This window comes from Rutidosis leptorrhynchoides, chromosome 9 (assembly GCF_046630445.1).
Source record: "Rutidosis leptorrhynchoides isolate AG116_Rl617_1_P2 chromosome 9, CSIRO_AGI_Rlap_v1, whole genome shotgun sequence".
Lineage (NCBI taxonomy): Eukaryota > Viridiplantae > Streptophyta > Magnoliopsida > Asterales > Asteraceae > Rutidosis > Rutidosis leptorrhynchoides.
This window is the reverse complement of record NC_092341.1, coordinates 231,852,375-231,872,809: the sequence shown is the minus strand read 5'-3', so window position 1 is coordinate 231,872,809 and position 20,435 is coordinate 231,852,375. Positions and strand designations below refer to the sequence as shown.

The 20,435-nt window shown below is 31.4% G+C and overlaps 1 protein-coding gene across 1 annotated transcript; it reads left to right on the top strand.

Annotated features, from left to right (window-relative positions):
• Positions 1 to 16,040: 16,040 nt before the first annotated feature.
• LOC139867384 (protein ANTHESIS POMOTING FACTOR 1) lies at positions 16,041 to 19,788 on the top strand. The gene is made up of 10 exons (XM_071855756.1): positions 16,041 to 16,202; positions 16,701 to 16,801; positions 17,289 to 17,395; positions 17,493 to 17,559; positions 17,678 to 17,777; positions 18,410 to 18,526; positions 18,660 to 18,797; positions 18,868 to 18,949; positions 19,141 to 19,190; positions 19,314 to 19,788. Exons 1-10 carry the CDS (start codon positions 16,125 to 16,127, stop codon positions 19,452 to 19,454), a joined length of 981 nt encoding a protein of 326 aa, XP_071711857.1. The 5' UTR covers positions 16,041 to 16,124; the 3' UTR covers positions 19,455 to 19,788.
• Positions 19,789 to 20,435: the final 647 nt, after the last annotated feature.

Sequence of the window (20,435 nt, the reverse complement as noted above, 5' to 3'; positions counted from 1 at the left end):
TTACCTCTTCGTGTTGTCTGTATTACATCATAAAAGAAACTATTTTAGTTTCTAAATTCTGAAACTTTCGAATTTAAAATAGGAATATTTTTGAAGTAGTGTTGGGAACTGAAGCATGAACTAGTATAATATAATGCCACTTGATCAACGTGATTATATCACAGTAAGTCATGCTGAGTTTCTAAATGGAACGTGATGATTCACAGATCATAACGTCATCATGTGCTATGTTACACGACTCTTGTATTCTCTTTAACCTCTAAAATATCAAGAAAATATTTCTTGATGATTCGGCCTTTTTTGAGGTATTCTAGTAATTTGACAAGTCAAGATCGTGCCATTACAATTTTCTTCTTAGAACATTAACAATGTTTATTCTGAAATTCATATATGCGAATTCTGGACCATTACAAGGGGTGCTTAATCGCAAGAAGAAGAAACGAAAGGACAAAACTCCGAAATAGAATTTGGGGTATAAATCGCAGCAAATAAAAGAGAGCATTAATTGGCGATGACAATGATTATAGAAGACAGAAGCAGGGACATCGAAATATAAGGGAAGATATAAAACCCAACAACAACCCAGAAACTATAAACCGTATATATCGATGTATATAGCAATATAAAGACACGGGAGAACTAAAAACACTATAAAACCAAGAGTATAGTAGAAGTAAATAGATTCTTCTGGAGGTAGATGAAAAAGAATAACGACAGATATGAAAGTGAGGAGTATATCGAGAATCAGCACTGGATGAAGCATATTGACGAATAATTTTAAAGTAAGAATTGAGTGAGAAAGAATAGAAGGTGTGAATTAAAAGGAAACGAATGAGGTGGATTTATAGTGAAATATCCGACAGAAAAATCGAGATGAATCATCGCATTAAATCGAAGAGGATCATAATTTCCTTAATCACCGAAGAATCAAATCCTATATAGATTACAAAGATTTTCTTTAATCCTGAGATCAACCGTGATGACGTCAAAATATAAGATGAATCCCTATTTTCTCATTTCACTCTTTTACGATAGCTTCACTCATACGTTTCGAGTAATCGAATTATTTTATCCATATTTCTCAATCATGATAAAACACTATGAATCAACTTATATTCGTCATAATAACATTCTTATTGTTAGCCATGACGACCTCGATCAAATTTCGGGACGAAATTTCTTTAACGGGTAGGTACTGTGACGACCCGGAAATTTCAGACCAAATTTAAACTTAACCTTTATATGTTTCCGACACGATAAGTAGAATTTGTAATGTTGAATCTCAAAAAGTTTGGAACTACATTCATGTAATCAATTACCCTTTGACCGTGTTCGACGATTCACGAACAATTATGAGTATATAGATATGTATATATAATATATAATATTAACTGAAAACATTAACAAAGTATTAGATATATGATACTTTACATGAATATATTTGTTTGGATATATTTATCGACAGAATTAAGAGATAATATCAAATGATTGAATTATCAGATACATTATGATATGATTACGGGCCTATGTTATGAGGTCCACTGTGATTTAAGAAATCTATTTTTTTTTTGACAACATTCGGAAAATGGTAAAGTGATTTATAAATAAGAACAAGTGTGTCAATTAACGGAAACTAGACAAGGGTTAGTGGAAATTCCTGTTTAATTTCCAAGGCATGTTTTATAATATTTTTCTCGTGACCTTGATAAGATAACTATGTTAACTTTCATTTTATTTAATATGAAAATAAGAACGTGGAGTGTAAATAACTTAGATGTTGGATATCGACAAGTTAAGTAACTCGACAGTTTTCATTAAGATGATTTCATACGTTTATTTAACCTTTGGACTTTATCCCATGCTTCACCAATAGACTGTAATTTAAAAATTTGAAACCTATTATGAATATATATAATTCTACTTTTCTAAAATGTTTTATGATATAACGATTTCCATTATTTTAACCTTTTAACAAAATGATTCTTAAATATATTTAGTTTTGGAAAACAAAATTATCATATTATTTGATTTAGTTTCAAAAGTACAAAAAACGTTTTCAGTTTAAAAAGAACTTTGTTATTAAAACGTATATATCTTTTATAAATATCTAGAACCACTTTTGACAACTCATTACTTAACCAGTATGATAAAGATAACGATATTTAAATTTTATTTTATTAAATATATATAACGATTTAAATTAATATTATATATATTTATACGCGTATTATACGTATATAGTTTTATACTTTTACTATACTTTAACTTTACCTTTACTTTACTTTTACTTTACTTTAACTTTAATAATTCATACTTTAATAATTCACTTTAATAATTCATATTTTAATAATTTACTTTAATAATTCATACTTTAATAATTCAATTTAATAATTCACTTTAATAATTCATACTTTAATAATTCACTTTAATAATTCATACTTTAATAATTCACTTTAATAATTCACTTTAATAATTTATACTTTAATAATTCACTTTAATAATTCACTTTAATAATTCATACTTTAATAATTCACTTTAATAATTCACTTTAATAATTCAAAAATCTATTATAAATAGAATTGAATAGGTTTCATTATTTCATAGAAACTTGAAAATATATTTCTCTAAACTCTCTCAATCGAATTACATATATATATTTTCTTTGTATTATTTCAAGATATTATTAGTATACATAAAATACTACGACGGAGTTATACTCAGACGATTTCAAAATAAGTTTTCAAACGGGATAGAGCTAAGGAAATTATGGGTTATAGCTATGGAGGTTATGGGTATTGGTCGAGGGTATTGCTCGTGAGGTCAACCTAACGTTTATCATTTTCATTGCGTCTACGTACTTTCCTGCAATATTGAATCACAATATTGATATGTTCGTGAATCCGAGACAAACCCTGCACTTGTTCAGTGCCGTCATATACATAATTGCTACGAAATACAGTATTGTGAGTTTCATTTGCTCCCTTTTTAATTGCTTTTGCAATATATATTTTTGGGCTGAGAATACATGCGCTGTTTTATAAATGTTTTACGAAGTAGGCACAAGTACTAAAACTAATTCTATGAGGTTTAAACCAGAAATATACCCTTAGCTTGGTAACATTAAACTACTTGTCTATGTACGGTAGGCGCGAATCCTAAAGATAGATCTATTGGGCCTGACAAACCCCATCCTGACTATGGGATGCTTTAGTACTTCGAGGTTATTTTAAACACACCTGATCTGGTGTACTTCAGAGGGTAAAACATGAATGTTAAAGCTTGTTACCGGGTGCCTACAACTTATAGAATACTTTTAAACACTTGCGAGTGTACGGATATTTATGGAAACTGAAATCTTGTGGTCTATTACTATTACAGAAATGATTGATTATGATAAACTAATGAAGTCACCAACCTTTTGGTTGACACTTTAAAGCATGTTTATTCTCAGGTATTAAAGAAATCTTCCGTTGTGCATTAGCTCATTTTAAGGATATTACCTGGAGCCATTCATGACATACTTTGAAAAACGTTGCATTCGAGTCGTTGAGTTCATCAAGATTAATATTAAGTCAATTATAGTTGGATGTAATATGAAATGGTATGCATGCCGTCAATTTTTGATGTAAAGAAAGTTTGTCTTTTAAAAACGAATGCAATGTTTGTAAAACGTATCATATAGAGGTCAAATACCTCGCGATGTAATCAACTATTGTGAATCGTTTATAATGTATATGAACGGGTCCTTTCAGTTATGAACATCATTACTACCTCAAGTTCCTGGGATAAACCTACTGGAAATGAGAAAAATAGATCTAGCTTCAAAGGATCCTTGGATGGCTTGAAAGTTCTTGAAGCAGAATCATGACACGAAAACAATTTCAAGTAAGATTTCCACTCGAAATAAGATTGTTATAGTTATAGAAATTGAATTAAAGTTTGAATATGATTATTACCTTGTATTAGAAAGATAACCTACTGTAAGTAACAAAGGTTTCTTGATCTTGGATGATTACTTGGAATGGATTTAGAAAACTTGGAAGTAAACTTGCAATCTTGGAAGTATTCTTGATTTTATGAAACTAGAACTTTTGGAATTTATGAAGAACACTTAGAACTTGAAGATAGAACTTGAGAGAGATCAATTAGATGAAGAAAATTGAAGAAAGAAAGTGTTTGTAGGTGTTTTTGGTCGTTGGTGTATGGATTAGATATAAAGGATATGTAATTTTGTTTTCATGTAAATAAGTCATGAATGATTACTCATATTTTTGTAATTTTATGAGATATTTCATGCTAGTTGCCAAATGATGGTTCCTACATGTGGTAGGTGACTCACATGGGCTGCTAAGAGCTGATCATTGGAGTGTATATACCAATAGTACATACATCTAAAAGCTGTGTATTGTACGAGTACGAATACGGGTGCATACGAGTAGAATTGTTGATGAAACTGAACGAGGATGTAATTGTAAGCATTTTTGTTAAGTAGAAGTATTTTGATAAGTGTCTTGAAGTCTTTCAAAAGTGTATGAATACATATTAAAACACTACATGTATATACATTTTAACTGAGTCGTTAAGTCATCGTTAGTCGTTACATGTAAATGTTGTTTTGAAACCTTTAGGTTAACGATCTTGTTGAATGTTGTTAACCCATTGTTTATTATAACAAATGAGATGTTAAATTGTTATATTATCATGATATTATGATATATAATATATCTTAGTATGATATATATACAGTTAAATGTCGTTACAACGATAATCATTACATATATGTCTCGTTTCGAAATCATTAAGTTAGTAGTCTTATTTTTACATATGTATTTCATTGTTAATACACTTAATAATATATTTACTTATCATTTAACATAATTAACCAAGTGTATCAATATCTTAATATGATTCATATGTACCTAGTAAGACGTTGTTATAACGATAATCGTTATATATATCGTTTTCGAGTTTCTTAAATTAATAGTCTCATTTTTATGTATATAACTCATTGTTAAAATACCTAATGAGATACATACTTATAATAAAATCATGTTAACTATATATATAATGAAAGAACCCGTCCTAATCCACCTGGACGAAGTCATCAACATTTGGTCCCATTGCGATGATCGGCTCCAAGTAATGTCCTTATATTGAGCAAATGCTCAGCGGAAGACTTAATTCGTACCTGAGAATAAACATGCTTTAAAGTGTCAACCAAAAGGTTGGTGAGTTCATAGGTTTATCATAACAATCGTTTCAATATGTTAATAGACCACAAGATTTCATAATCATAAACATAATACACTCGCAAGTGTATGTAAAGCATTCTAAGTGGTTGAGCACTTGGTAACCATACTTAACATTTAATCAACGTCGCATATTCCCTTTATTATGAAATCTCACTACATTGTACCAAGTGTAGTCACCAAAACGAAGTACTGTGCAACCGTTGAATACTGGTCGTCCAGTCCGGTTGGGGTTGTCAGGCCCGATAGATCTATCAACAGGATTCGCGTTTACAATACCCATGTAAATAGTAGTTACCAAGCTACAGGGAAATATGCCAGTGGTACAACTCAACGTAGAATATATTTTTAAGTACTTGTGTCTATTTTGTAAACATTTATAAAAGCAGCGCATGTATTCTCAGCCCAAAAATATATATCGCAAAAGCAATTAAAAAGGGAGCAAATGAAACTCACTTTTTCCTTGAAGGTATTTAATTCGACTTGGTCTCCGATAGATATCATGAACCTAACCATATATATAATATATCAACATATTTTCTTTTTAAGTAATCGTTACATATATATATACTTTTAATACTTTTAATATTTTCTTAGCCCGTAGTTAGCAGTCCGATGTTAGTGGTCCACAATTAGTTGCTTAAATAAAATAAATAAAGACCCCATCGTATTCGTATTGATTAGAATTAATCTCGACCCATGGTACCATGTTGTCAAATGATGTGTTGCGTACATAAAGTACCGTGTTGTCAAATGACGTGTTGCGTACAATCATGAGGTCTTATAGTTAATCTTCTCGTGTTGTTTACGGGTGGTCCTGAAATATATAAAATCAACTCATAAGTAATTATATATAAAATATCATATTAATTAGAAAAGATATGATTAATTTACTTTTTCTCCAAATATTTTCGTAGCTAAACTAGCTTCGGATACCCAATCTTGTTTTAGTCGTAGTTTCTTCATTACAACTCCGTTTTTGTTGGTTCAACTTGCCACTTCCTTGGATCGAGTCAAATTTTAAGAATATGAACTGAAAATACCTTAGTTTGTATTCGAAATCATAGGTTATGAAACTTATGAAAGTGATCATTTTACATCATAAAAACAACATTTAATGATCATTTTTCTAAAAATACTTACACTTTGAGTTAAACCATGAAATTTTTATGTGTTAACATATTCATAAGAAATATCATTTTTCCAGAACATGAACTTCCAATTCAAAGTTCAAGATGGTTTTTAATTATCCAACCCAAAACAGCCCCCGGTTGCACTCCGACGACGTAGATTCAGTTTTTAAGACGTTCTTTGTAAAACCAAGTTATATCTTGTTAGGTTAGCATATCATTATGATATATTACAGGTCTTGAAGTGTTTTAAAAGTCAAGTTAGAAGGATCTATTTAGTTTGCGAACAAGTTTGAAATCATTCAAACTATGTTCTTGTTGTTAAAATTTTATACCACAAAATAAGATAGCTATATGAATATGAATTGAATAAGATTATGAACAAGGTTACTACCTCAAGTTACTTGGACAAAGTTACTGCAAAAGATAAGAAATAATCTTGGAATCAAAGAGTGGTGGAGTTAGATCAAAAGGTTGGAAGTAAACTTCTTCAAATGGGTGGTTATTTTGATATGTTCTTGAAAGAGTTTTCTTATGGTGTTTAAGGCTTGTAATTGAAGCTAAATGATGGGGAAAATGCTTGGAGATGATCAAGTATGAAGTTAGGAGTATTTTGAGAGAGAAATGAGGGTGTAGGTATGAGAAAATGGAGTGAAGAAATGGTGTTCATTTATAAAAACGTTTTTAGTTTATAAAGAAAGAAAAGGATTCCTAATTTTGTTTTCTTACTAATAATTCATACTACTTGACAAATCTTAGTTACCTCATATCTAGGGCAGTAATAATGTTGATTAGGATGTTGATTTGATGTGTATATACCAATAGTAAATACATATAGAAGCTGGGTATGATACGGATACATATACCCTAGATATACGTATAGAAATCTTGAGGAAACGGAACGAGAATTCAAATATAGCTATCTTTTGTGAATATACTTATATTGTTTTATGTATTTAAGTTCTTAAAAAATGATTAAATACATTATATATACGATACGTGTATAAGCATTATATATTATAAGTATATATATCAAAGAATGTTACGTATAGTTATTGTTTTGAAAACTTAAGTTAGTAGTTTCAAAATATACTTATAACTCATTGTCATTAGTACACAATGAGATGTTAAACCATCCTTAGATTATTTTAAATATATATAAATACATATATATACACAAACGTATAATTATCGTATGTTATATAGTTCGTGATATCATCGGTCATATTGGACGGTCAAACGTTGTGTAAAACTCTTTTCAAAAACACAAGTCTCAACAATTTGGATTGCTTATCATGTTGGTATGGTTTAATTTATGTAAATATTAATCTCATAAGTATAATTTGGTCGAAAAATTCTGGGTCATTACAGTACCTACCCGTTAAAGAAATTTCGTCCCTGAAATTTGATAGAGGTTGTTATGGATAACAATAAGAAGGTTTTCATGACAAATATAAGGTGATAATGGAGTTTTATCATCATTGAGTAATGTAGATAAAACAATTCGATTATACGAAGAAAATAAATGAGACTATCGTAAAAGAGTGAGATGAGTAAAATATATTCGTCTTAACCGATGACGTAGTTATGATTGATTTCCGGGATTTAAAGAGAATCTTACGTAACAAGATTTGGTTCTTTGGTGATTAAGGAAATCAGGATCTTCTTTGATTATATGCAATAATCTGTTTCGATTGCTCTGTCGGATATTTCATTATAACTTCACCCCTTCGTTTCCTTATTTTCCACGACTCACACCTTCTATTCTTTCTCCCTTGATTCTTACTTTAAAGCATTCATCAATATGCTCCATCCAGTCCTGATTCTTGATATACTCCTAACTTTTATATCTGTCATTCTTCTTTTTCATCTACCACCAGAAGAATCTATTTACTTCTACTATACTCTTGTGTTTATAGTGTTTCTAATTCTCCCGTGTCTCTATATTGCTATCTGCATCGATATACACGGTTTGTAATTTCAGGGTTATTATCGGAGTTTATATTCTTCATTATTTTTCAGAGCTTCATGCTTTCGTTTTCTCTTCCCGACTTCGAGTCAAGCGAGTAATGATCCGGAATTCGTAGATATGAAATTCAGAATGAACATAGCTAATGCTCTAAGAAGAAAATGGTAATAGAACGATTTTGATTTGTTAAATTACCAGAATACCCTGGAGAAGACCGAGTCATCCAGAAAAATATTCTCTTGATATGTTTAGAGATTAGATAGAATGTAAGAGTCGTGTAAATGGCACATGATGATGGTACTGTGAATCATCATGCTTCATTAGAAACTCAGCATGACTTACTGTAATATAATGACGTTGATCAAGTGTCATTATATTATACTAATCCATGCTTCAGTTCCCAACACTACTTCAAAACATTCATATTTTAAACTTGAAGGTTTCAGAATTTAGAAACTAACACAGTTTCTTTTATATTGCAGATATTACGGGGAGATAAATGATCTCAGATAAGAATAGTTGTGAAAATATCGCCAGAAATATGTAGGATATTTATAATAGAACATACGAGAATATCTTAGAATTTCTAATATCAATGGATGATGAAGAAGATTTGTCTGTGAAAGTTTAGAATGAGAAATAAGATGTTTGCTAACGATTTCAGCAGGCACAGAATCATTTGGATTCTTTGAAGGCAAACTTATTCTTTGTGATTTGTCCACGACTTTCTTCATAGTTTCGCATAATCCGCTTTTTGGTACTAAATTTTCTATCGAGCGTTCCTAACACTCCTTTCTTTATCATCAAACTTTTGGCCATTAAGATCATCTACAACATGCTGCTTCGTCAGCATTTTCAAAGTTAACTGATCTGGGTCATCGGTTATCAAACCGAGGTAGTTTCAGGAGAATTGTGTTTTTAGAATGATTAATCGCTGATGGTAATATTGTGGAATATAAAAGGTTCCCAAGTAACAATAAAGAGTACGCATATATATCGCGGTTATAATAAAGTTGTTTTGGATGAAAAGTCGGAGTTGACTTGCTGGAGCTGTGACAAAATTAGCTACTTTGGAAAGAGATTGCAAAATGATCTTCGGTAATAACAATGTCAAAGGAACTAGAACAGATACGTGTCAAACGATTACTCAGTTTCCGAGGGTTTTTCAGGTGCATAACTATATGCATCAATCTTTTCTTCCGTAGATGAAGTGCGGTTGGTTTATCCTCTCGATTGAGGTGTTTTTAAGAATCATGATAGATTTGAACGGTGATTGTAATCGTCGAGATACAATGTGGTTTAAGATGAAATCAAGTGGCAATCTTGAAGAAATGTTTAGTTTCATATGTTATAATCAATATTTTAATTCATTTTAATTGTCCAATGTCATTAGTCCACAGTAACAGTCCAATAATTCATATATAGTTTAATATATAATATACGAATTAATTAATACGTGTCGTGACCCGTATACGTCTCAGACTCGATCACAACTCAAACTATATATATTATTGTAGAATCAACCTCAACCCTGTATAGAGAACTCGATCATTACTGCATATAGAGTGTCTATGGTGATTCCAAATAATATATATAGATGTGTCGATATGATATGTCAAAACATTGTATACGTGTCCCGATATTTAAAGTGCGTAAAATAATTACAGAAATTAAATGACGATAAATAAAAGTGCGATAAATAAACTGCGATAAATAAAATGTAATCAGTTAGCTAGGAACAGTTAGCTGGAACAGTTAGCGTGGATTCTTAACAAAATTTTTCATAGTTAATTTGTTTGTTTCTAACAGATTTTATTTTGTCATATGTTTTCTTCATATGCCACTTGTTGGATTCTCGGAAGTCAAAATCCAAATATGAAATTGAATGAAAATGGTTATTCTGCGGTGAACGGATACGTATATCGGTGGTTGTAAGTAGGATAGTAAATGACTGTTGAATCAGCTTCGACGAATGTACAATTTAACTTATTAAGATGAAATTTAATTATTCCTCGGGTATTAACTACCCGTTAAAAAAAAAATTCACCATTAATATTTTGTACAAAAGAACTTTTAATTACAATCTTTATGAAAACATATATACATATATATTTTCTTCAGATGAAATCATGAATTTAATGAGTTAATATGATATTAATCTCAATTGCTTTTCGGTTTGAGCTAGAATAAGAAATCTCTAAAACTTTTTGAAACCACATATTCTTCGCAGAATATCAATGAAGTTATGGATCAATACTTCATCGTTCATTATTGTTGGTACTCCTTGGTATCTATGGTGCGTATGATGTTGATGTTTGTGGGACAGATTATGATGTCGAGACGTGTGATGCGGATGTTGTTTGTTAGTGGTGATGATGGTATTGTTGATGTTATTGATGGTGGTGCTGATTATGCTGCTGGTGCTGCTGCTGGTGTTTGCAACCTTCGCACCATGTTCTCCAAAGCCGTCACGCGAGCGCGAAGTTCGTTAACTTCTGCTAGTACACTGGGATGATTGGCGGTTGGAGCGAGCGAATGAACAAGATTTGTAATATGGGATAGTATATAATCATGACGAGATACTCTAGAAATGAGAGAGAAAATGGTGTTTCGAATAGGTTCGCCGGTAAGTGCTTCAGGTTCATCGCCAAGAGGGCAATTTGGTGGATGGAATGGATCACCTTCTTCTTGTCTCCAGTGATTTAGTATATTACGAACCCATCCCCAATTCATCCATAATAGATGATGGGAAATTTGTTGATCCATTCCGGTGACGCTGCTTTCGGAGCACGAATGGAAATCCATATCGGCATAACTATAGAAATCTGAAGAATTCGAACTAGATGCGGAATCCATCTTGTATAATGGGGAAAATGAATTTTTGGTATGGAATAGATTATAGGAGTTAGATTTGGTACTCTTCAATACATAATTTACATATGTATATATAATACCAAAATCTCGTAAATTACGGAGAATCTTTGAAAAGATATCAGTCAAAGTTCGCACTAACAGATATGCTAAGATAAGAATTCGTCATACACTATCAATGCAGTAAATGCAGTAAAACGTGTCTAGACTTATGAATGATAAGCAGGTAATTTCCTAAGGATGATAAGCAGATGATTTCCGACTAGAAATGATAAGCAAAACTTTTGACATGTAGACACGGTCGAAGTCCAGACTCATTAATGCATCCTAACAACTACTAGTTAGACACACTAATGCAAGACCTGGTTCGCTACGACCACCGCTCTGATACCAACTGAAAGGACCCATCCTAATCCACCTGGACGAAGTCATTAACATTTGGTCCCATTGCGATGATCGGCTCCAAGTAATGTCCTTATATTGAGCAAATGCACAGCGGAAGACTTAATTCGTACCTGAGAATAAACATGCTTTAAAGTGTCAACTAAAAGGTTGGTGAGTTCATAGTTTTATCATAACAATCGTTTCAATATGTTAATAGACCACAAGATTTCATAATCATAAACATAATACACTTGCAAGTGTATGTAAAGCATTCTAAGTGGTTGAGCACTTGGTAACCATACTTAACATTTAATCAACGTCGCATATTCCCTTTATTATGAAATCTCACTACACTGTACCAAGTGTAGTCACCAAAACGAAGTACTGTGCAACCGTTGAATACTGGTCGTCCAGTCCGGTTGGGGTTGTCAGGCCCGATAGATCTATCAACAGGATTCGCATTTACAATACCCATGTAAATAGTAGTTACCAAGCTACAGGGAAATATGCCAGTGGTACAACTCAACGTAGAATATATTTTTAAGTACGTGTGTCTATTTTGTAAACATTTATAAAAGCAGCGCATGTATTCTCAGCCCAAAAATATATATCGCAAAAGCAATTAAAAAGGGAGCAAATGAAACTCACTTTTGCCTTGAAGGTATTTAATTCGACTTGGTCTCCGATAGATATCACGAACCTAACCATATATATAATATATCAACATATTTTCTTTTTAAGTAATCGTTACATATATATATACTTTTAATACTTTTAATATTTTCTTAGCCCGTAGTTAGCAGTCCGATGTTAGTGGTCCACAATTAGTTGCTTAAATAAAATAAATAAAGACCCCATCGTATTCGTATTGATCAGAATTAATCTCGACCCATGGTACCATGTTGTCAAATGACGTGTTGCGTACATAAAGTACCGTGTTGTCAAATGACTTGTTGCGTACAATCATGAGGTCTTATAGTTAATCTTCTCGTGTTGTTTACGGGTGGTCCTGAAATATATAAAATCAACTCATAAGTAATTATATATAAAATATCATATTAATTAGAAAAGATATGATTAATTTACTTTTTCTCCAAATATTTTCGTAGCTAAACTAGCTTCGGATACCCAATCTTGTTTTAGTCGTAGTTTCTTCATTACAACTCCGTTTTTGTTGGTTCAACTTGCCACTTCCTTGGATCGAGTCAAATTTTAAGAATATGAACTGAAAATACCTTAGTTTGTATTCGAAATCATAGGTTATAGGTCAAACTTTGGTGAAACTTATGAAAGTGATCATTTTCCATCATAAAAACAACATTTAATGATCATTTTTCTAAAAATACTTACACTTTGAGTTAAACCATGAAATTTTTATGTGTTAACATATTCATAAGAAATATCATTTTTCAAGAACATGAACTTTCAATTCAAAGTTCAAGATGGTTTTTAATTATCCAACCCAAAACAGCCCCCGGTTGCACTCCGACGACGTAGATTCAGTTTTTAAGACGTTCTTTGTAAAACCAAGTTATATCTTGTTAGGTTAACATATCATTATGATATATTACAGGTCTTGAAGTGTTTTAAAAGTCAAGTTAGAAGGATCTATTTAGTTTGCGAACAAGTTTGAAATCATTCAAACTATGTTCTTGTTGTTAAAATTTTATACTACAAAATAAGATAGCTATATGAATATGAATTGAATAAGATTATGAACAAGGTTACTACCTCAAGTTACTTGGACAAAGTTACTGCAAAAGATAAGAAATAATCTTGGAATCAAAGAGTGGTGGAGTTAGATCAAAAGGTTGGAAGTAAACTTCTTCAAATGGGTGGTTATTTTGATATGTTCTTGAAAGAGTTTTCTTATGGTGTTTAAGGCTTGTAATTGAAGCTAAATGATGGGAAAAATGCTTGGAGATGATCAAGTATGAAGTTAAGAGTATTTTGAGAGAGAAATTAGGGTGTAGGTATGAGAAAATGGAGTGAAGAAATGGTGTTCATTTATAAAAACGTTTTTAGTTTATAAAGAAAGAAAAGGATTCCTAATTTTGTTTTCTTACTAATAATTCATACTACTTGACAAATCTTAGTTACCTCATATCTAGGGCAGTAATAATGTTTATTAGGATGTTGATTTGATGTGTATATACCAATAGTAAATACATATAGAAGCTGGGTATGATACGGGTACATATACCCTAGATATACGTATAGAAATCTTGAGGAAACGGAACGAGAATTCAAATATAGCTATCTTTTGTGAATATACTTATATTGTTTTATGTATTTAAGTCCTTAAAAAGTGATTAAATACATTATATATACGATACGTGTATAAGCATTATATATTATAAGTATATATATCAAAGAATGTTACGTATAGTTATTGTTTTGAAAACTTAAGTTAGTAGTTTCAAAATATACTTATAACTCATTGTCATTAGTACACAATGAGATGTTAAACCATCCTTAGATCATGTTAAATATATATAAATACATATATATACACAAACGTATAATTATCGTATGTTATATAGTTAGTGATATCATCGGTCATATTGGACGGTCAAACGTTGTGTAAAACTCTTTTCAAAAACACAAGTCTCAACAATTTGGATTGCTTATCATGTTGGTATGGTTTAATTTATGTAAATATTAATCTCATAAGTATAATTTGGTCGAAAAATTCTGGGTCATTACATATAACCATATATATGTCATCGTATAGTTTTTACAAGTTTTAACGTTCGTGAATCACCGGTCAACTTGGGTGGTCAATTGTCTATATGAAACCTATTTCAATTAATCAAGTCTTAACAAGTTTGATTGCTTAACATGTTGGAAACACTTAATCATGTAAATAATAATTTCATTTAATATATATATAAACATGGAAAAGTTCGGGTCACTACACTTGTGGCCCGAAAGCCCGAACGAATCCCGAAACGCGAAAACACGATTACGCGATTAAAAATTCGGAGAGTTAACAAACGCGCGACGAAAAATAAATATAAATACTCTATATAATAATATGATCTTAAAATATCATATTTAAAATAATTAGGGTTTAAATATCCCAAAAACTCGACCGTTGGTTTGAAAACCGAAAAGATTCGCCGGATAGAAATCCGCGACACGTAGAAACGTACAATTTAATATATGAATACAAATATTCATATAACACGTAATAATTAATATATTATTACAAAAATAATAATATAGGTCATAGAAATGACGTGGCACGAATAACAGTTAACGGTCGTTAAATAATTAACGGTAAAAGATAACGGAAAAAGTAGGGTCGTTACATCGGTACTGTTGATGTTAAGAAAGCTACGAGATCTCAACATGTATTGGCCGAGAGTAATATTCGTATTCTACCACCTGTTGGTTTGGTAAATGATGTACCATTATTATTATGGAACATGCGAATTTCGGGCATAATGAGCAATCTAGACCAGACGAAAGAAATAGAAAACGTCCTTTTAAAGCCGGTTAATTGTTTTGTTTCTGTTATTATAGTTTGTTTCATACTCATGTGGTGAATGTTTGTTTTTTGCTTGTTTTGTAGGTTAGTTCGTTTTATTATTCCGTCATCAGTATGTTTGGGCTCGGTTAGAGTTAACGTGTATTTAGGTTGCTCTAGAGAGTTTAATTTCTCTTAAGCCCTTCCTTTGCATTTGTGTGTATCGGTTTGGCGGTCTTTCATCTATTGATGAAAAAATCATTTCATTTTAATACTAATCGTTATTTAGAAAGGAAAAAAACTACAATTGCAAGAGATCTTATGAGATCCAGGTGAATGTGTTTTTATGTATAGGTTATCACTACTTCACTTTGAAGTAATTATCAAAATCTATGTTATTATTATTGCACTTTGGACTTCATAAGTGAAATAATTATACCTTTAGTCTTATTAGGTAAAATAATAATATTGTTACAAACAATACATTAATATCATTAGCATAATTTTTATACTACGTAATAGTTTTTACAGTTTATAGAAAAATGTATTTTTACATATTATATTTATGTATTTTATTTTATTTTTTTAAATGTCTCTTTTGATAATTTTACATGTTAAGTTATCAAATAATATGATTTTTCTGAAAACTTAAAAAATTGATTCGCTGTCAAACAACATAATCAAATCAAAATACCGTTAAACTAAATCACGTTTTTATACAACTAATTATATTTATTTATTTTATATTTATATTTATATTTATATTTATTTATATATGTTTATTTAAAACGCGTACTTAATTTTTAAAAAGTAAATTCAAACAAACCTCGACGACCCGACTTGATACACCTTGTTACTATCCGGATCCAAATACCCGCCCACGAAACTCGAATTTTACATGTTTCATGCTTGGAAATTGGAATTGGAGCTGAATAAAATAAGAACAAGATTAGAAAAAAGAAAGAACCCTCTAAACCCCAAGTGAAAAACCTAGAATTCTCACTTTAGAGAAAGCCCTAAATTCAATAATTCTTGGGTTTAATTTTGCCATGAGTAACATATCAGTGTCTGAGCTCAACGATGGAATCATTCACAATATGTCAATTGGTGCAATCTTTTCAGATTTCGTGAGTTCTCATTGTTCCCCAAATCATGTATTTATATACTGATAATCTTATAGAAAACACAGTTCATTATGTATGTATACGTATGTTGAAACAATTAAATAAGAACATGTGAAATCAATAACAGTAATAACAAATCATCTACACACATTAAGCTGTCAAATTTAGTAGATTCACAATAGCAACCACTTTTGTAATTTTTATAACCTCAATAATAGAAATTACTAATATTTCACCTAAATGGCTACTTGCTGCTATATATTAGCAATATGCTTTTTTTTGCTCTGTTTCATCATGGTGTATATGGAAGATGTTATTGTCTGGTAGGAGAAGTAAAGGTTTGTTTTTTTTTTTTTTTTTTGCGACAACTGTTCCCAAGATGATTACGTAATTTGTTTAAGAAAATTGTTATTTTGTCCAAATTTGTGATTTTAATTTGTAATTCACTTGTTTGGATTCAGTATCTGCTGCTTTTATCATGACATATAGAAGTGGTTTCAGGTTGGAAAGATAAATGCGCTTGATTTTCATCGTACTGCGGATCTATTGGTAACAACGGGGGAAGATGATTCTGTACGGCTATATGACATAGCAAATGGCAAGTGCGTATTCATGATTTTCAAAATTTGTTTATTGGATTAAGTAAAGGATATTACTAGTTTTAAATTTGGCCTTTTTTCTTTATTTGTTTACTTATGCACATGTTCCTTTTTCTGTTCATTGCCATACTTGATTTTGTAGCTAACCAATCTACAAAGGTCTTAATCTTAAATATTTCTATGAACCACCTTAAATATTTGTTTTGAATCATACTATACTACATACTTCCTTTGTCTTTATCTACTTTAAATTATTTCAAAAAAATAAAAATACATGTTCTCAGAGACTGTTTGGCATTTTCACATTTATATAATGGGTATCTATAGAATGTACATATACATCTTACTTTATTTATATATATTTGCAATGATACATGTACTGAGTTGGTCCCTTTCGATGTTAGGTTATTAAGATGCATTTTGTAATTATATTATTACTAAATGATCATTTCTAGATTTTTCAGTCTTTTATTCAACATCTTAACTGCAGGTTACTGAAAACGACACATCATAAGAAACATGGTGCTGATCGTGTATGCTTTACCCACCACCCTAGCTCGGTCATATGCTCTTCAACACGTAATTTGGATTCAGGGGGTGAGTGTTCATATTAATTTCATTATTATAAAGTTGTTAAATCATTTTTAATTAATGTGTCAATGATGAAAGTTGTTTTCATCCGATATCTTTTCAGAGTCTCTACGTTATCTATCCATGTATGACAATCGCTGCCTTCGTTACTTCAAGGGACATACAGACAGGTGATTTTTTTTCTTCATATTTTAAATATTTATTTTATTATTTGTAACTATTTGACACCTAGGTTTTTTGCACGGTATACGAAACTGTTTTTTATTAAGATGCTTATTTTGGGTGTAGAGTTGTGTCCCTTTGTACGTCTCCAGTTGATGATAGTTTCATGTCTGGTTCACTGGATCACTCTGTCAGGATATGGGACCTTCGCGTGAATGCTTGCCAGGTTGGTTTTCATAAAATACTTGACAAGTTAAATATCGTTACATTGCTATATTATTATTAATAATAAGTTAAAAAAATTTCTAATGTTTAATGCAATTAATTACACTTCGGACGACTTTAACTGTTTTGATCCATTTGACATATATTTTTTGTTAATCCTTTTAGCTTAACACATTTCACCCGTTAGAGAATAGACATATCAATCTTTATATGTATATATATGGGTCAAACGCCATCTCTACAGATTTCAGTGAAGTGAATTCATGTCAGCTTGACTAATTTGTATTATTATTGCAAAGCAACTTCGTCTGTTTTTTGGCCATTTCTTATGCAAAAATCACTAGCTAAGAAGAATACATACATTGTAGAGATAGATAATTGAATTTAAATTGTGAACATGGTAACTAGTGTGTGATTAAAGGTGTATATAAGGTGTCCCATCGACTAATGGGACAGGGTAAAGGGTGTGTGAGTTTACAGTTTCACATGATGTGTTCGAAGTGATGAATTTTAATAGAACCTACATATTTCTACTGATTAATCATGTATCGGAATGAAAAATATCAATAAAACCTGCATATTTCTACTGATTAATCAGGTAACTTTTTGATGATATTTTATTTTGCTCACCAGGGAATCTTACGTCTAAGAGGTAGGCCTACAGTTGCTTATGACCAACAAGGCCTCGTTTTTGCGGTATCAATGGAAGGAGGTGCTATCAAGTTATTCGATTCACGGTCATATGATAAGGTTAATTATAACATTCGTAGAGAAAAACTAAAAAAAAAAAAACAACAACAAAAAAAAAAGAAACTAAGCAGATTATTATTTTTCTAATCATAGACTTGAACAATAGTGAAGATGATCATCGTCATTCATGTAGGGCCCATTCGATACCTTTTTGGTGGGAGGAGATATGGCTGAGGTCTGGGATATTAAATTTACCAATGATGGTAAATCGATGCTTCTTACTACCAAAAGTAACAATATATATGTTCTAGATGCATATAATGGCGAAAAGGTTAGCAATTTTTTAACGTTTTTAAAATGTTTGTCGTTTTTACGTTACTTGTTAAATTTTTACTATGCAGAGATGTGGATTTAGTGCGGATGCTTCTCCAAATACAACCCTTGAGGCCACATTTACGCCTGATGGCCAATACGTTCTTTCAGGTATGTATACATTAGTAGTTTTTTCATTATTATTTATATGCCTTATGAATTATGACTCGTGGCCTCAAATATTGAACAACAGCGTCTTGAACTCTTAACGATTTCTGAAAATCGTTCTCAATTGAATTGAAAATGTAAAGCCATTAATTTGTATTTGAAATATTAACTCTTTCACTCATATCATATAACAGGCTCGGGAGATGGAACGTTGAATGCGTGGAGCATCCCGACGAGGAGCAAGGTATTACAAAATCCCAATCAAATTTATTGATATTTATATACTAAATTCCTTTTAGATTGATTTTTGACCAATTACGTGATATAGCAGTTATATATGCACTAAAGTGGAGTGTGCTTGTGACAGGTGGCAAGTTGGGACAGCAACATAGGTGTTGTGTCGTGCTTAAAGTGGGCACCTCGTCGTGTCATGTTTGCCGCTGCTTCAAACGGGGCCCTCACTTTTTGGATACCCAAAGATACAAATTCATCTACTGGTAGTTACTGATTACTCCAAAAGATAAATTTTGAGCAATGACTTGTTGGGGGTAATTTGTTTGTTTCTTTACCTGCGCCTCCTTAGATTTTACCTAATCAGGTTAGACTATTTATAGAGGATGATGTATTTTACGGAATGTAGTGTACAAAACCGGAACGTAAAGAATGTCCAAGGACCGAACCTTATAAAATTGGTACTCGGTCCCAAATTGGGTTACAAGTTCATTGTCAAGACGATGCTGTTTCATTCAAGGGGAAAATATTTCAGCTTAGAGTCTTAGACTAACAGGTCGTATGTGTTTTCATTTTGTTATGTGCTGTTTCAACTTGGTTAGTCAGGTTCATGCTTTGTTCCGAGCTCTAAAGTTTTGTTGCCTTTTTGTATGTATAAATTCTACGGAGAGTGTTTAATATGACTACATAGTTATCTGTGCACTCGCATCGCATATGCTCAAAGCTAGTGCGAGTTCACGTGAAGTCATCTCACAAGTACAAAATCTAATTCTCGGTATAGACTGCTTGTCCATAAAATGTAAATCATAAAAACATGATGAAATTGGATCGGAGCATTTACTTCTATATTCAGTACAAGTTATAAATTGGAATATAGAACAACAACAATACCCAATCTTACACTTGTAAAGTATGTAGGAGGTGAGATGTAGAAAATCCTTCATCTACCCTAAGCTAGAAGAGAAGTCGTCTCTGAGTTGGGAAAAATTCTCCACCCACCGGAAGAAAAAGTCATCCCCTCTCTAATCCAGCATAGAGAGATTGATTCCGTGAAAACTTCCGGCAAAAAAAAAAAAAAAAATTTTTTTACAAAACACGGATTTAAAAAACAATATATTTCTTGAACACACATGATATATCAAACACACCTTGATCTTGCACTTGATGAAATTTTACAATATTGACAGAGAAGTGTGAAATTCAATGCCTCTCAAATGAAAATGTGGAGACTTATATATAGACAAATTCGAATGGCATA